The sequence below is a fragment of the Dipodomys merriami genome, unplaced genomic scaffold (genome assembly GCF_024711535.1).
Source record: "Dipodomys merriami isolate MVZ:Mamm:240054 unplaced genomic scaffold, mDipMer1.0.p SCAF_78, whole genome shotgun sequence".
NCBI classification, from domain to species: Eukaryota; Metazoa; Chordata; class Mammalia; order Rodentia; family Heteromyidae; genus Dipodomys; species Dipodomys merriami.
The window spans coordinates 2,252,749-2,277,415 of NW_027206379.1; the positions used below are offsets into that span (position 1 = coordinate 2,252,749).

The following is a 24,667-nucleotide window of genomic DNA, read 5'->3' on the forward strand; positions in this document are numbered from 1 at the left end:
ACTGGTGTTTCAAGCTGGGCGGAGCCAGGGTTCCTGAATCTGCGGCCAGTCATTCTGGGGACAAAGCTCTCCCGAGCACTAGGGCCAGGCCGGCCAGCTCCCTGCGGGGAGAACAGAGGTGGTGTGGGCAGGTGCAGACTCTGCAGAGAATATCCAAGATCACAGTCTGCCTCACACGAAGGCTTCATGGAGAAAATCTGATGTCTTCTTGATATAGTAAACACCAACCCATTGTTTTAATTTCCGAATTTATTAAAATGATTAACCTCAATACTGCAAGTGCATGTACAAAATATTTGTAAAAAATGTTTTTAATGAAACGTTAAAGAACTTACCTCAAATGCTGAAAAAGTCCTTTTTTCCATTCTTTCAGTACAAGGAATACATTGTATCTCAAAAGTATTACAACCCAGCAAAAACAATTGAAAACAGCAATTTGAAAAATGATTGAAAATTGAATACTTTACATATATCTCTAGGCTCATTTCCTAATTCTTACAATGCCAAAACTTTTTTTTTTTCTTAACCAATCATTGCATAAGCTCAAGCAAAAGTTTTTATTGAATGTAACCTCTTCCAGACTCGTCAATTGTGTGGGTCCCCCCTCCCCACAATGAATTCTACAGCAGATAGAGAACAGTCCGAGGCCCCTGCCTTTAGAAACGGAAATAGATTTCCCAGAAGGCACCAGCAGCTGCTGGTGCTTGTGCATACCGACTCCTGAGAGGCAGCGACTGACCCACGTCGCTGCTCTGAGACCCACGGGAAGGTCAGCCTCAAACGAGGCCACAACAAATCGAAACAAACATCATAAATAAGTTACTAAAATTAAGCTTAAAAGTGGAGGAGAAAAATGGGAAAATGTGTTATTTTTGTTACTCTTTCCTTAAAATGGAAATCCCAGAAATGGCTCTTATTGGTATTCAAAGAAACAGTCAAAGGTTCAGTCTCTGAGCCTCTTCAAAACAGTGAAGCGGGAAGGAGGCACCCGCGGTCCCCGGGCCACTCCAGACAGAAATCCACTTTTGTTTTGTCTCCTCCTGGGTGGCTGGTGGACCTTCCCCCCCCTCCCCCCGCCCTCCAAGGGCTGGAGGCATCTGGACGGGGCTCCAGGTGCCCAGGACAGGAGTTCCGGAGAAAGGCCTTGGAGGAGGGGCATCTGCCACCTGCTGCCACACTGGCGCCGGAGTCGGCCTGCACCTAACAGGAGGAGGGCAGAGCCCACAGGGTCCTACAGGGAGAAGTCCCTGAGGCTGCGGGAGGAAAGGCCATGGGAGACAGGCAGACTTTTATAACTCTTAGTCATTTCTACTTGGAACCTACTGGTGATAGTTTGAGAGAACTTTTGAACTTGGCAGCCGCTCTAACAAGAGATAGCAGGGAGGGCCCCCCCCTGGACCTTTCCTGGGCGGACTTCCAGTAGGGCAGGGTCTGTCTGCAAGGACACGCACATTTCCCATAAAGAAAGAGACATACTGGTGTCAGACACCTGCTACAGACAACATACCCCGACTCTTTGATTTGTAAGATAACCCAGAGAAACAAGCCAGCTTGGTATTAAACAGAGTATACTCAAAACATTTGCTCATTAAGTTACTTAAAAATTAATTCTCAAAGTGCTTCAAAAAACAAACAAACAAATCAAATCTGACTCTTCTTTTTGTTGATAATAATAATCATTCTGGTATTTTCATAATAAACAGAAGCAAGAACTCCCACTGATGCAGTGCTTAAAACTATCTATTTATAATTTCCTATTTTATTGGCATGAATATTTCTAAACTTAAAAACTTTCCTGGTAAGTTCTTTTAATTTCTTATGACAAAAATTTCTCACAACACACAAATATTTACAACATATACATTGTTTTCAACTCTTTACAGTGAATTCCAAAGACAAACATTTTTTTATAGGTTACCACAGAACAAAAGCTGTGACTCATGTTTTTATTTCATAAACTATTATAAGTTAAAGTGAATAGATTTTTAATATTCCTTGTAGCATTTTACAAGTGCAACAGAAGACTGGAGGAGCCCGATTAAGACAGCTGTAGTTCATTAGATAAATGCTGTTGTTGCTTGTCATCACATCTGTTCACAGCAAAGTTTTGAAAAATAAGCACCAATCATTCTTGCAAAGAACAAGTTTATCTAAAAGGATGGAAAAGTGTTAAATACAAGGTCTTTAATTTACATGACAAGCAATAAATACGCAGTTTGGAAACTCACCCTGCACGCTGCTAACCTCGGACGCACAAAGCACGAAGGGGGAGCTGGCCCGCTTGGCAATCTGACTCCCACCCCGTGGTTTGTCTGCTAAGGTAACAAGGCCACGCACAGCACACCTGGGCCGGCAAACAGTGAGAAACCGACAGAACCCCACGGGGGAGACATCTAGCAAATAAACCAAAAAGCCAAAGATCATTGCTGGTGATATTAGCATATACTCGAAAACCTTAATATGCTGCTACTATGATTCGTTTTAAATTATTGTTTAGTCATCTATTAAAGAGCCAGCTGATGCTCTTGAAGTTAAAAAACAAACAAATTGTGTCGCCACATTATTGTTTCAAGGTCCTGTGTGGAATGCTGCTACCACTGCACAATTTTGCCGGAACCTTTATTTTACACCAGGGCTTTATTTATCGCAGAACTCAGAATTGCACGTAAGAAGGCTATTCAAAAAGTACGGTAAAAATGTGCACAAATCAGGAGTCGGTCCACTGTGCACGTTCTCCAGTATTATGCTGCTAGTGAGCACGAGGAAGTGCTGCCGCGAAAAGGGTCACCGAGGAGCTGGCCACACGAGGCTCCGTAGTTTCTCTAACGTAGTTACCCCAGGCCAAGAGCTCACGCGTTCAGCCTTAAAGACTGATCCTCTCTTCTCCTGGAAGAGATGTCAATGTCTATGGAGTCTTTGCCAACGATGAGCCTCAAGCGCTTGGCTGGGGGAAGGGGAATGAAATCGTCCTCGAAGTCGTCCTCGTAACCGTCCTCGCCCTCCTCGCCCTCGGAGGACGAGGGGTCATCGCTACTCTCCTCCTCATACTGGCTGTAGTCGTCCACTTCCATCTGAGACTCCAGGAGAGAAAGAGGGTCGCTACAGCACACCCCGTTTTCGTGAAGGCCCTCCGCATAGGACCCCCTGCCTTCCTCGTCCCGTTTTAGCTGGATTTTCAATTTTGTGGAGCTACTGCCTGATCCTGAGTTAAATCCGTTATTAAGCTTTGCTACGTAGAGGTTATTATCCTTCTCGTGGTCTTTGCTCAGCTTGATGCTTATTTTAGAGGCGTTCACGCCGTCGCCCTCGTGGTCGTTGGCCTTGCTGCTGCTGTCGTGGCGCCTCCGGAGAGTCAGTTTGGGGATCCCGGAGTTATTCTCCAGGATTAGCTGTGCGTCGTACCTGGTGATTCGCCTCTTCTTTTTACTTTTCGCAGTTCTAAAGCTGTCTTTTGTTTTGAAGCCATCTGATGTGACAATGGGACAACCAACCACAGGTGAAGGGGCGCAGTCTGCGTAGCTCACGGGCAGCCCGGCCGCGCCACTGGGCTCGCCCTGGTCAGGATGGGGCCCCAGCAAATCGGGCAGCATGCCGTCTCTCCTTGGGGAGTCACGCACCGGAGGGGACGTCTCTAGCTTTGCAAACTGTTTCACAAGTTTGGCTTGCCGCGACTTCTTTTTGGACAGGCCAGGGGTGCCCTTGGGGCACTTTGCCTCTGCTTTCTGGGCCGTCTCACAAACCAGCTCTTCCTGCACCTCAGGGATGGCCGGCTGGCCACCGCTGGGACAGGGTTCCGTCTCGCCGCTCTTATAGTCGTCCAATGTATTTGGTTCCAGCTTGATGTCAGAGGCGTCCTTCAGGCTCATCCTCGTCCTTGCTGAGCGCCTGGTTATGTAGGCGCAGGGCGAATCGTCGTCCTGCGCATGAGCACCTCGCCCAGGGTTCTGCCTGTGTTCTCTGGCCGCGTGTCTGGTCAAGCACCCGCTCCCGGCTGCAGCCTGGGCCTGTCCCTCCGCCTCCTTATCTTTCTTAATGGGCAGATTTTTGTACAGGACTACTTTAGGTTCTTTAAGTACTAAGTTCCCCATTTCGAGTTTCCTTGAAGAATTCTTAGGCTCCAGCCGCTTGCAGTGATTTCTCAGTTTGATCTTAGAGAGCAAAGCCTTTGCCGGCTTCCTCGGTGTCTTTGGTACCCTGGGACTGTTCGTGTGAGTGAGCTTAGGTGAGGTAGAGCTGGAAGCTGGCGGGAGTCTCGACAGGGATTGCCTGCTCAGCGCTCGGTTCTTGCTGTTCTTTTTTAGGCCAACTGAAGGTTTTCGGTTAGCAGCTGTGAGGTGATAAAACAAAACAAAAAACAAGATGAAAATCAGCTCGGCAAGGCAGTGTTTAACAAAACCAGGCCCCACACCAGCCTTCCGAACGGGGACAGCTCACAGCGGACACCACACCTGTTCCTGGCAACCCATGGAGTGCCACTTGTTTTGTGGCTCAAATGCCACTGAGACGTGGCTCTAGGTTTCTCCCTCGCCTGTCAGGAGTTGGTTTATACTAAGTGTTAATCTTGATTTGGTATTTTCGCACATAAAAGATTTGGGAAGAACTACACAGTGCCATTTTGTCTTTCTCTCACGAACTCCTTTTTTGAGGTGGGGTTTACTGTGAGACTCAAGCTGGCCTTGAACTTACTGTGTGGTTCAAGCTGCTGCCAATTCTTCTTATAAATGATCATTTCAAACCTTCTTCTAGAATCAGTCACTGGCTTACCCAAAGCAGCCGCCTAACTTGGCCAGTGACACAGAAGAGAACCCTATTACTGCTGGACTTGAGGGCAAATTTGGTCACAATGGTGTCTAACAAGTAAAACAGACCCTTGCTAAAACCCATAGACTGCCATTCTAACAGACACTCAGCAAAAAAGAACTAGCGTATTAGGAGCCATTTGCTCGCTTCCACTGAGGACTGGCGAGAGTGGGTGAACTGACAACTCAAAAGGGGTACTGGGACCCCCAGTGACTGAGCTGTAGACAGCCAAGGATCTGCCATGTTGTCCCAAGATGGGGATTGGATGAATGCTGCAAGATCCAAGGCAGCAACGTGAGCCCGGGGTGGCAGGCGGCCAGGGGCTTTCCAAGGGCTCCCCACAGGACCCAAATTCACGTGCCCCTAGAGTGCACCTTGCCTGACTCTGCCATCTTTTTGTTGTTGTTCTCTACGCTTATGTCCTATTTTACCATTTATATAAATAGGGCTTTCCATTAGTCAAGTTTTCAACGAGAGTTCCCTTACTCCCCATTAAAAACACACACACACACTCTTCCTGATCCGAGCCTCCGTTATGAACGCCAGCCAGCTCAGGGGCTGACAACCAAGCAGTGTGTGCCCTCAGCAGGAGCTGGAGAGGGGACTCATGGACACAGTGAGCCACGCACAGGGGGCCGGGGTCCTTTCTACATGTCGAGACAATTCATTCCTTCCACATGGCAAAGCAACACAGTTTTCCTCAGTTCTTGCTGGAATTAAGGAAGGAGCAAGGTTCCAGGACAAGCCTTTCACACGGTCAAACCCTCCCAACCTGAAGGCTCTGTAGGCAAAAGGCTGGACCACGTGGGCTGCAGGCTACACAAACCAGAATTCCTAGCAACACAACACAACGCAATGCACTGAGCCACCGAAGAGCACTTATCTGTGTGGGCTGCTGCTACGGAAACAGCTTATTTCTAGAATGATAGCAGTGAAGCCTGGACAGCACTGAGCTCGAGGACAAACGGCTTCTTAATTAAACACAACTGCTTGCCAAAGGTATTTAGGGAACTCTTTGTAGCACAGACTGCTCTCCCAGGCCTGTCTACAAGGTGGACTGAGTACATGCTGCTCATCTATACATACTACAGTGTCTTCTGGTGGTTTCCAAACAATTAGTTCACTGCCGCTTGCTTGGAAAGGAGATACTTCGGTTCCTCTCTCCAGGACTGCTGTACAGCCGCACTTGGTGGCTCCTGACCCTCCACGCCATCGACCGTGCACCACAAACACACACACACACATCCCCTGGCCTCCAGCTGGACACTTCCTTGTCACCAGCTCCGGGGAGCACATTGCCCGCCCGTTCACTTGAGGGGGACCCTGAGAATGGTTAACCATTTTCTTCCTGAGAAGCCCCTTTTGCCCAGCTGCCAAAGCACACGTGACCCCAGGTTTCCTTCTTCCCAGCTATCCCTCAGGCCTCTGTGCTGCCCCCCTGCAAAGGTTAAGGCTGTCAGGTGCCAGCACCTACTTGCCCATCGCCACCACCTTCGCTCCTCTGCTTCCTCTTGCCAACTCTCCTTGAATTACAGATCCCCTGTACCGAGGGCATCAGCCCTGCCAATGCTCATCGCATTGTCCGCCTCGTCCACACCACAGCACACCTGCTCACTGCACAGACAGAAGACCCCCCCTGATTCCTTCTATCCTGAGAGCCTCATCCACCTTTCACCCCTCTTCCGGTGGAGTCTACCTCGCCTCGTGCCTGGAACCTGTCTGCTTCTGCCTCCAGTCTACTGCTTCCTGGACAGTCCATTCTCCTCTATGTAGCCAGAATGATTTGCCTAGCACCTCAAGCGACTTTGGGGCGTAATGTTCTCAATAACTGGGTGCCCCAAGAGTTTAAGCGAGTAAGTTAACCTTTGGTCTCAGCTCTTCCTGTGCAGTTGCCCTTCCTGAGCTTCTACTGTATTCTAAACAAAGCCCTGGCTGGATGGTACTTGATGATATGCACACACCTTAACAGCGACTTTGTGTTATCATCAAAGGATAAAGCATGATCTCATCAAAAGTCTAGGTCAAAATATGGTCATCAAAGGGAAGGGCAAAGACAGGTAAGTGGCCAGAGTGTGCCAGGGAGCCAGGAGGCCATCACTGTACAAAACCAGAGCATTCACTGGAGGTAGGGCTGGGAATGAGAGTAACAGGAGGATCAAGGAGGAAGACGGCCATAGTGACAAAGTCAATCATGTTTAAAAGAGCAGGGGAGACCCAAGATCGCAGCAGCGAGGATGCAGGATGTGCCGGTGGCAGCCCAGGCTTCCGCACTGCTGGTCCTACGTGAAGACCTTCCCCAAACAAACCCCAAGGGCGTGTATCTGGACAGTGACTCTGGGCAGAGGAACCTTTGCAGCTGCACAGCTAGACACTGTATGCACAAAATGGGCATGTTAGGATGACCTGGGAGGGAGTGCCACCACACTACATGGAAACCATGAGTGCCCAAGACCTGACGAGTGGCCAGGAGGATTTGAACCACGGTCTGTGACTCTAAATCCTAAACTTGGCTTTGTCCTTGCTAGGCAGATACTCTACAAATAAGCCATGTTGCCAAAAGATTTTGCTTTGGTTATTATTATGTACTGGTACTGGTACTTGAACTCAGGAGCTAATGCTCCCACTAGACTTTTATACTTGACTTTTATACTTCTATACAGTTCCATTTCTGGCTTTTTGGTGGTTAACTGGAGATAGCTTCCCAAGATTCTCAGATCTCAGCCTCTTGAGAAGCTAGGATTACAGGTCTGAGCCACCAGTGCCCAGCTGCTCTGGTTACTGAGTAGGGTCTTGCTTTTTACCAAGCCTGGATCCTCTGTGATCCTTTTTTTTTTTTTGGTCAGTCATAGGGCTTGAACTCTGGGCCTGGGAACTGTCCCTCAGCTCTTCAGCTCAAGGCGAGCGCTCTACCACTTGAGTCACAGCACCACTTCTGGTTTTCTTGTGGCTAGCTGGAGATAAAGAGTTTCATGGACTTTTCCTGCCTGGGCTGGCTTTGAAGCACGATCCTTAGATCTCAGCCTCCTGAGTAGCTAGGATTACAGGCATGAACCACCGGCACCCGGCCTCTGATACAATTTATGCTCTGCAATATTCTAAGATGACAGGCACCTAGCTATTGGCTAAGATGGAGTCTTGCTCACCTTTTGCTTGGTTACTGGCCTTGAACACAATCCTCAAATAGCTAGGATTATAGGCATAAGACACTGCACTGGCTCTGATCCTTATTTCAGTTGAGCAGTTATGCTGCCTGACATGGTCCCAACTCAAAGGTAAAGGACCCACTGTTGGCTACCATGGTCATTTCAAGATGCCATCAAAATTGTAAGGCAGTGTGGCACCAAGAGCTGCAAACGGCAGCAGAGCTCCTGAGCGCCTGGGCCACCAGCACAGATCAAGAACACACAAGGGCCACACACGCTGCAGCATCTCCACGGCTTGAGAACACAGAAAACCCCCAGAAGCACTCTACAGTTAAAGACCTGCCTCCAGTTTTCTGGGCACGTGCAGTCTGACCTGACATGACTGACAGACTGGCAGAGTTCAGATCAGCTGGGTGGCAGTACCGATGAGAGGGACAGCCGGCCTCCACATCTAGGCCGAAGGGCCCCTGGCCATTCCTGCTGGTCCTTAGTTGAGGAATGAAATGGACAGTGACCTCCCACACCCTCAGGGGTTGATCCTGTATACGGCACTTTCTGCAGGGAACAGCCCTGCCAGCAAGCAGAGGCCAGAAGACCTACGATTCTTCCTCCTACAATGGCACTGACAGACTTCACCGGTCGAAGTGGATTTCAGGTCTGCACTAGTGGATGCTCAGGTAGAAAGTAAAGACGGTGCTCTCAAGATGCCTTCTAGCCAAGGACCAGGTGAAGAAAGAAGTCATCTTCTTCCCACCTAGGCGGAAATGTTTCTCTATACATACTTTTTCCATCAGCAGCTACATCCCAAATGAAGTACAGGATAAAGACAAGCAACCCATCTCACATACACACACAAGGCATGTCCACTCTCCGGAAGAAGGACTCTCTCTAGTACTTCTGCTTTTCTTTTTGAAGGGTTAAGACATAAACACCAAAATGAAAGACAGCCTAAAAGAATATAAACAGGAAGCTACGTGTGATGGTGAAAACGTGCAATCCCAGCACTTGAGGCTGAGACAGGAGGATCAAGAGGTCAAGGCCAGTCTGGGCTACATAGCAAGACCGTTTCAAACCAAAACCAAACCAAAAACATTCTTCACGCAAAAGAAAACCTTATGGGACCATGATTTAACTCACAGTGGTCTGAGTCTCAAGCCTCAGCTCCTTGAGAGCCCTGAGCCTCCACGTCTGTACAACCAACCAACCATGACTCCACACAACCATGCTGCAGAAAGCGCCCCAATAGACGCAGTCACTGCAAAGCGCTGCATTCTACTCTCAACCCCCCGGCTACAGTTCCCAGGGGGCTATTCAGCACTTCTAAGCTTGAGAAAACTTTGTAAGGTTAGTGAGTCGTGAACTTGCCTTTTGGGGCTCTAAGTTCCCTGAGGGCTGGGCCTGAATCTCATATACCTTGTATTTTCCCAAGACCTAGCAGGCTTTTTAAAACAACGTTTTAGCTCAAGCGTGAATATTCCCTAGATGATTATGTATCAGTGCAGGCAACATGTCGGCATGTTTCTACTCAGTGGTATACTAAATTCAAGATCTCTACATTAGTGATAAAGTGCTATATGTGAGCCAAGGCTGGTGACTCTCCATGAACAGAGAGCAGCGAGTACCTGTGTTTTCATGTTCGCATTTATAAAATGGGCTTCAAAAGTCTCCAGTTTCACCAAGGAACCAGACTCAGAAAGCAAATGTTCATTGCACTGCATTTATTGTTAGAATCAACAATCACCAGTGAATGATGGACTACAGCCTGGACTCCTGCTTGTGCACTACATCTTATCTAGCCTGACTCCAGCAGTGAGCACTCTGAGGAATCTGCAGAGATGTCCACCTCTCCCTTTCTTCAGGGATGTTGGTAGGGAGGCATCAGAAGGCCGGGAGAAGGGCCCGTGTGAACCAGCACCTCAGAGGCTGTTTAGCGCTTGAAAGTCTCACTAGACACACTGCCTGCAGAGGGCCACTGCGGGGACACCAGCCCAGACCTTTCTTACAACTGTCTGCCAGAGACAATTCACAGAGTCCGGGCAGCAGTGGCGCCTAGACGCACTAGTGTTACCCAGGCGGCCAGAGCCGCAGAGGCCTCAGGACTTCACAGCTGGCTTTTGCTCTGTTAGGTTTTCATCTCTTCTTTTTTTCTTTATAGTTCATTCTTCATTCTTTTCCATTCCTTTCTCCATTAGATCTTGCCCTTCATGTAACTGGTATCTCAAAGTTTGCTTCTTTCTCCTTTTCAGCTCTCTTGCTATTTTCTCTAGCGGTTAACAACACATTCCAAAAGGCGGCCACATCCGGACGCTGCTCTAGCAATTCTGACATAGTAATTGGTGGTTTGAGGAGTAATAGGTGGGAGCCTGGCAGCCAGAAGCTACACACTGCCCTGTCTGTCATCTATGGACCCTGGCCATGCAGGGGCCTGATAACCCCACCCAGTCCTCATCTCCTTGCAGGCCTAACATATGATGCTCCAGGAACACATGATGAAGGCGCTGGACCTGGGAGGAGACAGGAACTGCAGTATGTACACAAACCAGTCTAGAGCCTTGAAGGCTTCTGAAGCTTGTGGGTCCTAGGTGATTCTCGTTTAGAAGTTCAAATCTATAGCAGCATGCTTTAGGAAGCAAATTGTGTGGGAAAAACAAAAACAAAAACAAAAACCAAGCTTTTAAAGAAAATATCTTATCAGAATTCCCTTACTTACTTGCATGGTTGTTTCCCTGAGTGGTGTCTGCGTCAGTGTTAGAGCTGACAGACTGACTGTCTGAGTTTTTGCTGCTGTCACCTAACTTTTTAAGCCTATTTAAGCGTTTATCTGTCTCTCTGAGTCCATATTTGCTATTGATAACAGGCGCAGGCGCAGGCAGTCCTACTCGGGATTTAAAAGCACCAGTTCCCCGTCTGAAAGAAAACATAGCAGAGGTTAAACAGACAAGTACTCTTACTAAAAAGCAGCTTTGCTGGGGGATTTGGCCACCCTAGGTAAAGGCATGTGGACCTACTAAGGCTGGAAAGTGGGCAGGTCTAGGAGTCTCAAAAGAAACCCACTGTTCCTAGTAAAATAAATACTTAAAAGCCAGGCAAGGTGACAAATGTCTGCAATCATAGCTACTTAGAAGGTGGAAGCAGGATGATTTGAGTTCTAGGAAAGCCCAGGAAAAGTAAGGGAGACTATCTCAAAAACAAAGCACAAACAAAAGGGCTGACGGCATGGTTCAAATAGCAGAATACTTGCCTAGTGTGTGTAGGTTCTGGCTTCAATCACATAAAAAGACAATGGGAGGGATGAGGAGAACAATCAAAAGGTGACATGGATCAAGATGCATTGTACTTATAAACTGATTTGTTGAATGGTAACTCCTATTTACAACTATTTAAAGAGAAAAAATGCTTCAATAAGAAACAACTTGTTGGGCTGGGAAGGTGGCTCAGTGGTAGAGCGCTTGCCTTGCATGCCTGAGGCCCTGGGTTCGATTCCTCAGCACCACATAAGCAAAAAGAAAAAAGCCGGAAGTGGCGCTGTAGCTCAAGTGGTAGAGCGCTAGCCTTGAGCTAAAGAGCTGAGGGACAGCGCCCAGGCCCAGAGTACAGGCCCCACGACCGGACCCAAAAAAAAAAAAAAGAAACAACTTGTTAGGTCTATTGCCACTGAACTGTTGATTTGCCTATGAGTAACAACATTGGATCTTTATATGTAACAGAAGTATCTAATTCCTCATTTACATTGCCATTCTTCTTTTCAGGCAAAGAAAATCTACCATTTTATTCAGCATTTAGTCTGCTTATCGTATTACTGAATAGGCACTGGAAACTACTGATCTCCACAGAATGAACACCCCACAGTGCACTTACACCCTCCTCATTGGGGGGACTGAACCATGTGGCTTTAGTTTTCTATATTCCCACCACAAACACAGCTGTTAACTCGCTCTGGAAACCATGTCCTTACTACCTGGCTACCTAGTGCTTTTACTTCTGTAGGACAGGACTGTTAGGGGAGAGGATGTGCTCAGTTTTTTGTGTTGTGTTTTTTTTTGGTCGGTCCTGGGGCTTGAACTCTTGGCCTGGGCGCTGTTCCTGAGCTCTTCAGCTCAAATGAGTGCTCTACCACTTGAGCCACAGCACCACTTCTGGTTTTGTGTGAGTGGTTTATTGGAGATGAGTCTCATGGACTTTCAGAGCTCAGCCTCCTGAGTAGCTAGGATTACAGGTGAGAGCCACTTGCACCAGGCTTGTGCTCAGTTTTTATTTTATTTCATTTTATTTATTTTTTTAGTGTGTGTGTGTGTGTGTGTTGGTCGTGGGGCCTGAACTCTGAGCCTGGGTGCTGTCCCTCAGCTCTCCAGCTCAAGGCTAACGCTCTACCACTTGAGCCACAGTGCCACTTCTAGCCTTTTCTGCTTATGTGGTGCTGAGAAATTGAACCCAGGGCCTCATGCATGCAAGGCAAGTGCTCTACCACTGAGCCACCTTCCCAGCCCTTGTGCTCAGCTTTAATAACTACTTCCCTAATAACGACTTCACAGCCTTCTGGCGCTGGCTAGTGCCCGCCATCTGTTCTCCACACCTGCACAGGCAGGCAACTGTGCAGCTTCACTGTTCCAACTTGGTAAGTGGGAAGGAAGGAATCTGATCTTAACTTCCTTGTTTACAGCCTGCTTCTGTGAAGCATCTCCTTTCTTCTCTCTGAATTTAGCTTTTTTTTTTTTTTTTTTTTTGTCGGTCGTGGGGCTTGAACTCTGGGCCTGGGCGCTGTCCCTCAGCTCTTCAGCTCAAGGCGAACGCTCTACCACTTGAGCTACAGCGCCACTTCCGGTTTTCTGGTGGTTTATTGGAGATAGGAGTCTCACGGTCTCTCCTGCCCGGGCTGGCTTTGAACCGCGATCCTCAGATCTCAGCCTCCTGAGTAGCTAGGATTACAGGCGTGAGCCACCAGCGCCCGGCTTGAATTTAGCTTTTTATTGAGTTTGTGGGAAATTTCTGTTACTGGATGTGTACACTCATTTTTTTCCAGTAAAATATCTTTGACTTTACCTTGGCCACTCACGCAGGTCTATGCTCACCATTTCTGGTCCTATATTTTCGAGAATATCTTTATCATTCAAGCTGAGACATACATTTAAGTTGCTTTTTCTATTAATTTTACATTACTTAAATTTTAGGTGTTTTTTTTTTTGTTGTTGTTTTTGGATACTGAAGTTTGAACTCAAGACTCTGTACTTGGCTAGCCAGGCACTCTGCCATTTGAGCCATACCTCCAGCTCACTCTGCTCTCATTTTTGCGTGGGCTGGCCTGGATTGAGAGTCTCTTATATTTCTCATTATAGCTGGCAGGACAAGCACATGCCATCATGTCCAGAATTTTCTGTGAGATGGAAGTCTCACAAACTTTTTGCCTAAGGCCTAGGGCCAAGATCCTTCTGACCTCCCTTGTAGCGGGCATGACAGGTGCCTGCAACCATGTCTAACTATTGAGGTCAGAGTCTCATGAACTTTTTGCCTAGGCTCTCCATGATTCTCTAGATTTGCTTCCATTTTTCTTTTTCTTTTTTCTAGGGCTTGATCTCAGGGCCTGGGCGCTGTCCCCGAGCTGCTTTTGCTCAATGCTAGCACTCCACCACTTGAGCCACTGAGGGACTTCCAGCTTTTTCCGTGTATGTGGTACTGAGGAATCAAACCCAGGGCTTCCTGCATACTAGGCAAGCACTCTATCACTAAGCTATATTCCCAACCTCTGCTTCCATAAATTTAAGACCTCTAATCTAACAGGAATTTATTTTGCATATGTGACATGCAGGTCTAGTGCCCCCTCCCCAACATGAATTAACATCAATCATTAAAGAAACCATTATCTCCTCATACATATTAAGATACCATACATTTTTGCCTCTTTGCAAGACTATATTTTCTTATCTATTTATCCATTTCTAGCCCAGTAGTAAATCTGATCACAATTTATCTGTTAAAACAAGTCTTCCTTAATAGTTCTTTCTTGGTTTAACATTAGAGATACTATTATATAAGCTTCAAAACAGTTTACTTTTCTTTCTGCCATATAATAATTTATTTTTTCTTTGGGGCTTGAACTCAGGCCTTATGCTCTATCCCTGAGCTTTTTGCTCAAGGTTAGCACTCTAACTTGAGCTGCAGCTCCACTTCCAGCTTTTCTGATAGCTTATAAAGAATCTGACGGACTTTCCTGCCTGGGCAGGAAACTGTGATCTCAGCCTCCTGAGTAACTACAATTACAGGTGTCAGCTACCAGTGCCCAGCTTCAAACAATTTTGACTAACTGAAAAAATTATAAACACTTAAAAGTTGTTCCCAACAATTTATGTATTAGTTAGGGAGGAGTAGTATTTTTATGTTGTTTTGTTTTTTTTTTGTTTTTGTCGGTCATGGGGCCTGAACTCTGGTCCTGGGCGCTGTCCCTCAGCTCTTCAGCTCAAAGGTAGCGCTCTACCACTTGAGCCACAGCTCCACTCTTATGTGGTGCTGAGGAATCAAACCCAGGGCCTCATGCATGCTAGGCAAGCACTCTACCACTGAGCCACCTTCCCAGCCCCTATGTTCTTGGCTTGAACTCAGGGCTTCATGTCTGCCAGAAAGGTGCTCTATCCCTTTAGCCATGGCTTAATCCATATTTTTATGTCTTTATAGTTATTTTTAATTAGGTTTTTTTTCTTGCAGGGGTCGGTAAGTGTTAAGATTTTGTCCTTTCAGTTTTCTGGATGAAATATGTAGCACTCATATAGGAGCGATACAATTACTACTGTGTCAGGGCAGCGAACACGAGACAGAGTGTCCCCGTGGGACTCCCCTGCCCGTGCCCTCACACAATGTACCTACACTCATCAACAGTCTGACTTTGCTTAACTATTTTGCTGAGTTTTCCCGAATTTTTGTTTTGTTTTGTTTTGTCGGTTGTGGGGCTTGAACTTTGGGCCTGAGCGCTGTCCTTCAGCTCTTCAGCTCAAGGCTAACGCTCTACCACTTGAGCCACAGCGCCACTTCCAGTTTTCTGGTGGTTTGTTGGAGATAAGAGTTTCATGGGGGCTGGGAAAGTGGCTCAGTGGTAGAGCGCTTGCCTTGCATACCTGAGGCCCTGGGTTCGATTCCTCAGCACCACATAAGCAAAAAGAAAAAAAGCCAGAAGTGGCGCTGTGGCTCAAGTGGTAGAGCGCTAGCCTTGAGCTGAAGAGCTGAGGGACAGTGCCCAGGCCCAGAATTCAGGCCCCACGACCAGACTCAAAAAAAAAAAAAAAAAAAAAAAGGAGTTTCATGGCCTTTCCTGCCCGGGCTGGCTTTGAACCCGCAATCCTCAGGTCTCAGCCTCCCGAGTAGCTAGGATTAAGGTGTAAGCCACTATTGCCCGGCTCCCATGAAGTGATTTTAAGGTATTATTAAACATGGTTGAAAGCCATCATGGATTAATGTTTTTTTCTTTTTTTCTTTTTGAGACAGGATCTTGCCACATGGCCTAGGTTAGTCTCAAGCTCAAATTTTCTCTGGTCTCAGCCTGGAGTGCTGAGAGCATAGGTGTTACCACACCTGACCTAAAAGATCTTTTGGTTTTGTAAATTGGTCTAAGATCCAACTAATGGCTAATTTTTTTTTGGGGGGGGGGGCGAGGGGTAGTACTGGGGATTAAATTTAGAGCCTTGAATCTCAAGCTTGCTAGGTAGGAGTTTTTACCATTTTAGCTACACCTCCAGCTCCCCTCTTCCACTGTTTGTTTGTTTTGGGGGGATAGGATCTTACTATGTAGCCTAAATGAACTGTGAACTATGTTGCTTAGGTTGGCCTTGAGCTCATGATCCTTCTGTCCCAACATCCCGAATTCTGGGTATTACAATGCCTGAACATTCCTAGGGTTTTGAAACTTTTTATTGAAAGTGTTTTTTACGTAGATTATTTATTTGTGCCAGTCAGGGTACTGAGCTCTTTTTTGCTCAGGGTTAGCGCTCTACCACCTAAGCCACAGCGCCACTTCTGGCTTTTTGATAGTTTATTGGAAATAAGAATCTCACAGATTTTTCTACCCTGGCTGGCACTGAACCATAATCCTCACTCACATCTTAGCTTCCTGTGTGAGCCACTAGTGCCCAGTGAAAATTTTATATATTCTCCTCTAGTCTAGCAAAAATCTAGCAGCATTAGGAATAATTTTTGCCATTGCTGGTGGCCAGGAGCTCAAGGGTGGAAAAAAGTGGTTAAAGCTCTGTTTTCTCTAACTATAGCTACAGATCAGCAATGGCCCAAAGTGACTGGGGAATCTCATCTCTCACAAGACTCTGCAATCAGCACAAGTGGAAGAACAAGGACCAGGCAGCTGCTGGTAGTCACGTGCTATTGCTTCTCACAGGAAAGTGGCTGAGGTCTGGGATCAGCCAGGTGAGTGAAGTTCCCAGGTCAATGTGAGGTGTCCCTTAAGCAAGTTCCTGCCCTGTGCAGTCGGCACTGCCACCCAAGAGCAGCCTAAGTAGCTTCTGCCTGCCTCATCTGCGCCTCATCTCTGAGGTGCGCTTACTGCTTCTAGCAGCACGATAAGCAGTGGTGTGAAGTGGTCCTGCCAGCCAGGGTAGAGGTGGGCAATTTTAGGAAGGATGCAGAATTCTTTTGTTGTTGGTGGTGGTCATGGAACTTGAACTCTGGGCTTGGGCGCTGTCCCTGTGCTCTTCGGCTCTAGGAGAGCACTCTACCGCTTGCGCCATAATACCACTTCTGGTTTTCTAGTGGTTTATTGGAGATAAGAGCCTCACAGACTTTCCTGCTCGGGCTGGCTTTGAACCATGATCCTCAGATCTCAGCCTCCTCAGTAGCTAGGATTACAGGCGTGAGCCACCAGCGCCTAGCTGCAGAATCTTTTTTTAAACCAACTGGCCCTGGGAGCCAAGGCAGGGGTTTGAACATGCTTGGCAATGGTCCCACACTGACTGAGCCATACCCCCAATCCAGGATCCAGAATCTTGATGGTTACAAAGAGCTGTCTTGATGAGTGGCACAAGAAGAACTTAGAATGGTCTAGAGGACTGCATGGAAACAAGCCTTCCAAAGGACGCAGTGTGCTGCCATGCAGGGCAAGTCAGGGTTTTCTATACTTGCCATTCTGGGGCTGTGTGTGCATGTGTGTGCGCTGTTACTCCTTCCCTTTAGCACCTTTGTATTCATGATAGCTGGCAATGTGAGGCCTGGGGGGCGGGGACTGAAGAACTGCACAAGACTTGAGTCTACACATGGCACAGCTCTAGGCCACAGAGGATTAAAAACTGTCCTTAAATCATAAAAAGATAACTTGAGTTCATATCCATAAACATGTAATTTCAAGACTGTTTAAGCGAAAATCTTGATAGAGTACCTTTCACAAGTGTAACATTCACAGAACTCATTATTTTCTCCAAAAAACCCATCTCCGTAATAACAAGAAATTTCTTCTCCAGGTTCAATATCTCTTAGAGCCTTCACACACGCTGTATCTCGACCAGTTGACACAAACTGAAATAAAAGGAACTCATTGAGAATCTCATACCTGAGGCAGAAACAAAATATTTGAGGGTTATAAAAAGCTTTTGTTGCTTACCTTACAGTTAGGTCTGCAATCTGAAAAATGTCCAAAAGAGAAAGTCAATTAACTGCTGATAAGATCTGAAACACGAACAGTTACAGAAATCTGAAAAGGCTTCCAGACAATTTCACAATTTCCAACAGAACTGTAGGCCCTAGGTTGCATGGGAGTATTTAAGGGAACCGGTCTCTCACTAGCCACGGCAGGCCTCCCCAGCACCAGCGCAGACACCTGGGAAACACAGCTTACCATGGTTTATAAACGCAGCAGGGCCGAGCCAGAGTTGAGCACAGTTTTTCCTTGTGGAATACATGACACTGAAGTCGTTTTCTCCATGTCTAAGTAGCATATTCTCTTCAATTTCTGAAAGTTCCGCAATACAACCCACCAGTAATTCTATTTTGTCATTTCGTTTCCTATTTAAAATATGTGATAAAAATTACTAGTAATTATAAACCGTAAGGCTTCTCCTAATAAAATAAGCCTGCCCAATAAATACCAGAAACTGCGTATTTTACCTGCCTGACTTGGGATGCCAGCTGGGTATCCGCTTTTCCTCCTTGGACCCCTATAGCCTGTACCATGGTTACTTATTATCTACCTGTCCCTATGAGAGAGCGGGAGTGCCTCCAGAATAAGGATCAGGCCACCCATGTGTCTGAGTATCCTGCAGCACCTAGAACAGTGCTTCCTGGGTACAAAGTGCTTGCAGACTTGCTGAGCCTGGATGAAGCAGACAGGGACCAACAGGGGTAAAGCATTACGAGGACCCCAAGGTGAAGAGCCACCAGCTAGAGCACACAGCTTACTAGGAGTGTTACACAAGCTCAAGTTTTCACATGACCACATGAAGAAAGTAAAGAGACAAGAGATCTGGGCACCGATGGCTCATGCCTGTAATCCTAGCTACTCAGGAGGCTGAGATCTGAGGATCACAGTTCAAAGCCAGCCTGGGCAGAAAGTCTATAAGACTCTTATCTCCAATTAACCACCAGAAAACCAAAGTGGTGCTGTGGCTCAAGTGGTACAGTGTTTGCCTGCAGCTGAAGAGGTCAGGGACAGTGCCCAGGCCCAGAGTTTAAGCCCCACGACTGGCCAAAAAAAAAAAAAAAGAGAGACCAGTGATAAAATTATTATGATGTGTGAGTATGTGTATGTGTGTGTGTGTGTGTATGCGTGCACGTGCGTGCAGTGATGCTGGGGCTTGAATTCAGGGCCATGGCCTTTGCTCTCGATAGGCACTACCACTTGAGTCACAGTTCCACTTCCAGCTTTATGTTAGTTAACTGGTGGTAAGAGTCTCATGGATTTTTCTGCCCAGGTTAGCTTTGAACCACCATTCTCAGACCTTACCTTCTTGAGTAGCTAGGATTATAAGTGTGCACTACTAGTACTTAGCTTGAAATTATTTTTCGTAACCTATTTTAACTTAACATGTCCAAACTACTACTTAAGTATGAATCAGTATGAGCTATCAATGAGAAATCAAGTGTAACTGGAAACTCTGTATCTGCAATACAGAGCACTTCCACTTCACACTGACGCCAGGGCATGGACTCAAGGTCACTGGTGGCCGGTGTACCGCACAGGAGGGCACCACACAGTGCAGCTATAGCTCCCTAGCTCCCAGCCCATCTGCCTGCCATAGGGTCTGCACTATCTCAGGCAAAGCACAGTCGTGTATACACGCTTCTCTCAGGGCCCGGCGGTACTGCTGCCACTTTACTCATTCCAGTCTTAGGTACCTGATCCTTAACATTTTTGCTACAGAAAATATTCAAAAACTGTGAGTGCAGCTGCACGTTCCTCCTGGGAGATAAGGTAGGGAACAGGCATTACAGGAAAGATACGGTCATGGAATCTCCTCTTTCATTTGTGGCTGATGTTGAGCTCACTAGCAAGGTTTAATACTATGACTTATTTAAGATGCTATGTGTGTGGTTTTTTTTGAGGAAATGTGCATAAAGCACCTAAAACTATTAAGTCTTCACCTCCCAGACTTTCCTCTAGGCTGGCAGGAGACTGACTAGAAGGCTGGACATCAACCCTGGAATCCCCAATCTCTTAGTAGTCTGCACACTGAGGGCATCCAGCCTCAACCTAGGGAGAACTAAAAGCATTTTGGCCCTGTGATGGGACCTGAGTTTCCCCACTGCACTCCACTCTGGCCAGAGCAATGCTCTACCAGTGACTGCAGGATTAACACTGCCTTCTGACATTAACACTTCAAGGGCAATTTAGGAAATCTTTAAATAAAATGATGAGTTTAAACTAGAATAATAATTACCACTCTTTTGTTGCAACTATTTTGGCTCCATTTTGTTCTGATGAATACCTATTACAAGGCAGTATTTCAAATCCACTGTCAGTTGCAAACATTCGCAAGTAAATAAATACCTAAAACAGGAGAAAAAAAATGACTATATTATTTATGCTGCTAGGTTTGCTCAGAATTGTAAAAGAACACCATTACCAACAGTGTAAGACGTGTACTGTTGGGCTGGGAAGGTGGCTCAGAGGTAGAGTGCTTGCCTTGCATGCATGAGGCCCTGGGTTCAATTCCTCAGCACCACATAAGCAGAGAAAGCCAGAAGTGGTGCTGTGGCTCAAGTGGTAGAGCGCTAGCCTTGAGCTGAAGAGCTGAGGGACAGTGCCAGAGTTCAGGCCCCACAGCCAACAACAACAACAAAAGTTTACTGTTATTTTGGTTTTTCACATATGAGTACCTAACAGGCTGTCTACTTCACTCCTGGATGACCAAGTTTCCTCTTGGAAAAATGACTTAAAGGGGCTAAGAAATGACTCAACTGGCTTTGCGTGAGCAAGGCTCTGTGTTCCTTCCCTAGCACTATAAAGGGGGAAAAAAGAAAAAAGAAAAGAAAGAAAACCAAACCAAACTTAATCCCCACACTTCCATGAGCTGTGCAATCTCCTCTAAGCAGAAAAACAGCATCAATCTACTTAAGAAAGACTTACATGTTCCTTGAATAATTTCTCCTGCATTTTGTTCTTGTTGAGAAAATAGTGCCGTGCCCATTCACCTGACGTCAAACATTTGAAGGCTTTCTCTAAGTGTTCATCTTTCTTAAAACGTTCAATTACTTCCTTTAGTTCTTCTTGCCTTCCCTTAATAGGGCGGAATCTAAAAGAAATCAACGTTAAGTTTAAGTTAATCTGTCCCAATTCTTGGGTTACCACATTGATCCACTTTAAGAGATCTTGAGAGTTAATACCCTAAAAACAGCCGTAGTTAGTAATCAGAACAAATATCTAACAAAAGCACACAATGGTCTTGACAATGTTCAATTATTACAGTGACCACCTGGAAATACAATTTCTTTCTTCAAACCATTTTTTGTTGTTGTTGTTGGTTGTGGGGCCTGGACTCTGGGCCTGGGCGCTGTCCCTCAGCTCTTCAGCTCAAGGCTAGCGCTCTACCACTTGAGCCACAGCGCCACTTTCACCTTTTCTGTTTATGTGGTGCTGAGGAATCGAACCCAGGGCTTCATGCTAGCACTGAGCCACCTTCCCAGCCCCTTCAAACCATATTTTATTATTTATACTTAACTGTATCTAATTTATTGCCAACTAATTATAGATGAGATAACAAAAGTTCATCTGCTTTAGGCTTATTCTATTCGTTTACAAAAGTTCTAAACTAGAGCACATCTAGCTGAATGTATAATGACAAGTATGTTTACAACCCTTAGAGTGAAGCTGAGAGGGTTTGTGCTTGTACAAAACTAGGAAGCTCTCACACTGAATATTCCAACAACTCTTCAAATACACTTTCATGTTCTCACCCCCGATGTCTTTGACAACTGCATTTAGGGAACAAAAAAGGGAAGAGTTACAATGGTGAAACTACAACGATAGCAGAATTTTAGAAGGCTTTAGTTGTGAAAATCAGCCATAATGACTTCAGAATATGAAAGGAATGTGTTAATAATTGATAGAAATCACTGTCAAAATAAGACTGAAAGGGCTGGAAAGGTGGCTCAGTGGTAGAGCGCTTGCCTTGCATGCATGAGGCTCTGGGTTGGAGTCCTCAGCACCACATAAGCAGAAAAAGCTGGAAGTGGCACTGTGGCACAAGTGTATAGCACTAGCCTTGAGCTGAAGAGTTGAGGGACAGCACCCAGGCCCAGAGTTGAGGCCCACAAATAACAACAACAACAACAACAAAGACTGAGAGCCCTTCATTCTAAAGTTGTCTTCTCAGTAAGCTAAGTCCTTTAAATAAAACTATTCAGATCTTCATTTCAAAATTCTCCACATCAATTTCAGCTGGCTAGTTTTCTCACCAAAACAATTGCCAAAAAATTAAAGAGTATTATAGATTGCTATTTAAATAAAATATACTAAGAAAAAAAAATCTTAGAATTGGCTGGGAAGGTGGCTCAGTGGTAGAGCGCTTGCCTTGCATGCCTGAGGCCCTGGGTTCGATTCCTCAGCACCACATAAGCTAATAGGAAAAAGCCGGAAGTGGCGCTGTGGCTCAAGTGGTAGAGCGCTAGCCTTGAGCTGAAGAGCTGAGGGACAGCGCCCAGGCCCAGAGTTCAGGCCCCATGACCGGAGGCCCCCCCCCCAAAAAAAATCTTAGAATTGATCAAGATGAATTAAATTCATGAACTGCTTTGTTGAGTGACAACTCCTTTGTACCACTGCTTAAAGATAATAATTAAAAAATTAGAGGCTTAGGAGGGAATATTTGTAACTATGGCTCTTTAATAGTTAGAATTACACATCTCATGAGTTTGAAAATACTAAAACTGAGATAAGATACAGCACTAAGTCCTGCAAAGGAAACATTCAGCAGAATTCTTTCAGGATAAGCTATCACAATGTGCCAACTGATATTTCTGTACGATTGCAAGCCACATGCTTCACCAAGGAGTGTTTATTAGTGCCCCATGTGTACCCACTCAGGAAATGCTACAGTGAGATATACCAGAAGCAAAAGACAAGGCTACTGCTCTATAAAAGAAAACTGTAACTGGAATAAGAAGTATAGAAACAGTTAAGCTAGGCACTGTTCATCGGTGAATCCAAAATCTGGAAAAGATAGGATGACTGATAGGAGCAGGAAGAGCGTGGTCTGGAAATGACAGTGAGCTGGACAATAAAGGAAGTGATTTCACTTTTAAAAGAAAAAGCACAATACTGCAGGCAAGCAAGGGAAGGCAAAGTAAGAAGAAACACAAGAAGAAGATCTTAAGACTGGATTCAAATAGTTGACCAGGGCAAGTTGTCTAGCAATAGTGAAGGAAAATACTAGAACTAAGGAAGAAATGAGGTTCAGGACAGGCATAATGCTGTTCCCTGGACGGGACTTCTAGAGGACTTTAGATGCGTTAACATAGTGCTATCACCTGGAACTTACACCAGACCCTAGTTTCAAATAACTGGATTCCCACAACTGTTATGAGCACAGAGCACATACATTCTCATACAGATAAATGTATGCCTTTAAACCTGTATTCAGGTTGTCCCAATGATACTGGAAAGCTGTCACTAAAGTAATCTAAAGATCTGAAGAACTGGTGAGTTACCCAAAGGTCTGTATTAAATTACTTATGTAGCTATAATAATTGGTTTTTTTTCAAGATAAGATCTGAAAATGGTTCTAGCTGTTTAGGGTTATTGCATATGAAGAACAAACAAGGGCTGAGGATACACTGGTAGAGTGAGCTTGTTCAAAATGGTAGAATGCTGACCTAACAAGCACAAAGTCTGGGTTCCACCTCAAGGGAAAGAGAGAGGAGGGGAGAAGGAACAGGGAAAAAACAAGCCCAAACAAAAGCAGCTGTTGGCTCAGGCCTAACAGTTCAAGCAATACAAAATAAGAAATGTAGCAAATAGATGATCCACACTTTGATAGTAAGTAGGAAAGCAATAGATCCCTTTTAGCAAATGCAATAAATTATCCATGATATACAGTAGAAGTACAAACAACAGAAAGAGCCAAGGTATCTTTATACACATCTCTGTTGAACTGAGCAACAGTGACACTCCACTTAAAAATAACAGGACTCTACAACTCAAGTTGTAGAGCACCTATGTAGCAGGAGCGAGCCATGAGTTCAATCTTCAGTAACATCAATCAATCAATCAATACACTTCAAAGGTGGGTGCCAATGGCTCACATCTGTAATCTATTCAGGAGGCAGAGTTGGGAGGATCAAGGTTCCAAGCCAGCCTGGGCAAATAAATCCAAGAGACTCAGAAGTGGAAATATGGCTCAATTGTAGAGTGCCAGCCTTCACTGAAAATAGTGCTAAGGAGAGCACAAAGCCGAGTTTGAGCTTCAATACCAACACTAAATAAGTAAGTAAATGCATAAATACTAAATAATAGTAAAGAAGAAAACCACAGCAAAATAAGCCACAGACGTTGAAAACGTTGGACATTTGGCTTTATGTGTATTCTTTGCGCTCTTAAACATGTTCCTACCTATCTAAAAACATCTTTCTGGTTGCCTTAGGTTTGTTTATTTTTTTCTTTCTTTGTGGTGGTACAAGAGTTGAAACTCAGGCTTTGCATTTTCTGTCAGCTTTTTCAGTCATGAATGATCCTCTACCACTCAAGTTACACTTCCAGTTATGGCTTCTTTTCTGCTTAACTGGAGATAAGAGCCTCTTGGATTTGTCTGCTCTAGCTGAGCACTGGTGGCTCACACCTGTCATCCTAGCTATTCAAGAAGTGAGATCTGAGGATCGCAGCTCAAAGCCAGCCTTGGGCAGAAAAGTTCATGAGATGCTTTATCTCCAAATAACCACCAGAAAACCGAAGTGGTGCTGTGGCTCAAGTGGTAGAACACTAGCCTTGAGCTGAAGAACTGAGGGACAGTGCCCAGGCCCAGAGTTCAAGCCCCACAACTGACCAAAAAAAAAAGACTAGGTGGTTGCCCAAGGATTCAGGGCCAATGAATGCAAGAAACAGGCCTTTCTTGTTCAGCTCTATCACTGGACTAGGAGAACCCTCTTGTGTTCCTTTAGGGTTAATCCTGGTTAAGAAAAATGCTCTTTAAAAAAAAAAAAAAAAGAAAAGAAAAGAAAAATAAAGAAAAGGCTCTCACTTAGGCTTGATATTGAATATCAGCTCAGCACCCTGCAACTAACAAACAGGTCTGGCTTACATACTGATACTACAG

At 45.6% G+C, this 24,667-nt stretch overlaps 1 protein-coding gene and 1 long non-coding RNA gene across 5 annotated transcripts in view; one reads left to right on the forward strand and one right to left on the reverse strand.

Annotated features, from left to right (window-relative positions):
* LOC138818568 (uncharacterized) overlaps positions 1-24,667 on the forward strand; it is a 75,105-nt gene that overhangs the window by 18,632 nt on the left and 31,806 nt on the right. Inside the window, exon 2 of the long non-coding RNA XR_011369192.1 lies at positions 16,190-16,343. This is a non-coding gene — a long non-coding RNA (uncharacterized lncRNA). The remainder of the gene's footprint in view (positions 1-16,189; positions 16,344-24,667) is intronic.
* Kmt5b (lysine methyltransferase 5B) overlaps positions 555-24,667 on the reverse strand; it is a 62,387-nt gene continuing 38,274 nt past the window's right edge. For all 4 annotated transcript variants that reach the window (XM_070009483.1, XM_070009480.1, XM_070009481.1 and 1 more), the window contains 7 exons: positions 20,491-20,656; positions 19,802-19,911; positions 17,764-17,930; positions 17,530-17,549; positions 17,308-17,444; positions 10,654-10,850; positions 555-4,327 (listed from right to left, as the gene is read on the reverse strand). In XM_070009483.1, the coding sequence (XP_069865584.1) occupies positions 2,850-4,327; positions 10,654-10,850; positions 17,308-17,444; positions 17,530-17,549; positions 17,764-17,930; positions 19,802-19,911; positions 20,491-20,656 (2,275 nt within the window). In that variant the 3' untranslated portion in view covers positions 555-2,849. The remainder of the gene's footprint in view (positions 4,328-10,653; positions 10,851-17,307; positions 17,445-17,529; positions 17,550-17,763; positions 17,931-19,801; positions 19,912-20,490; positions 20,657-24,667) is intronic.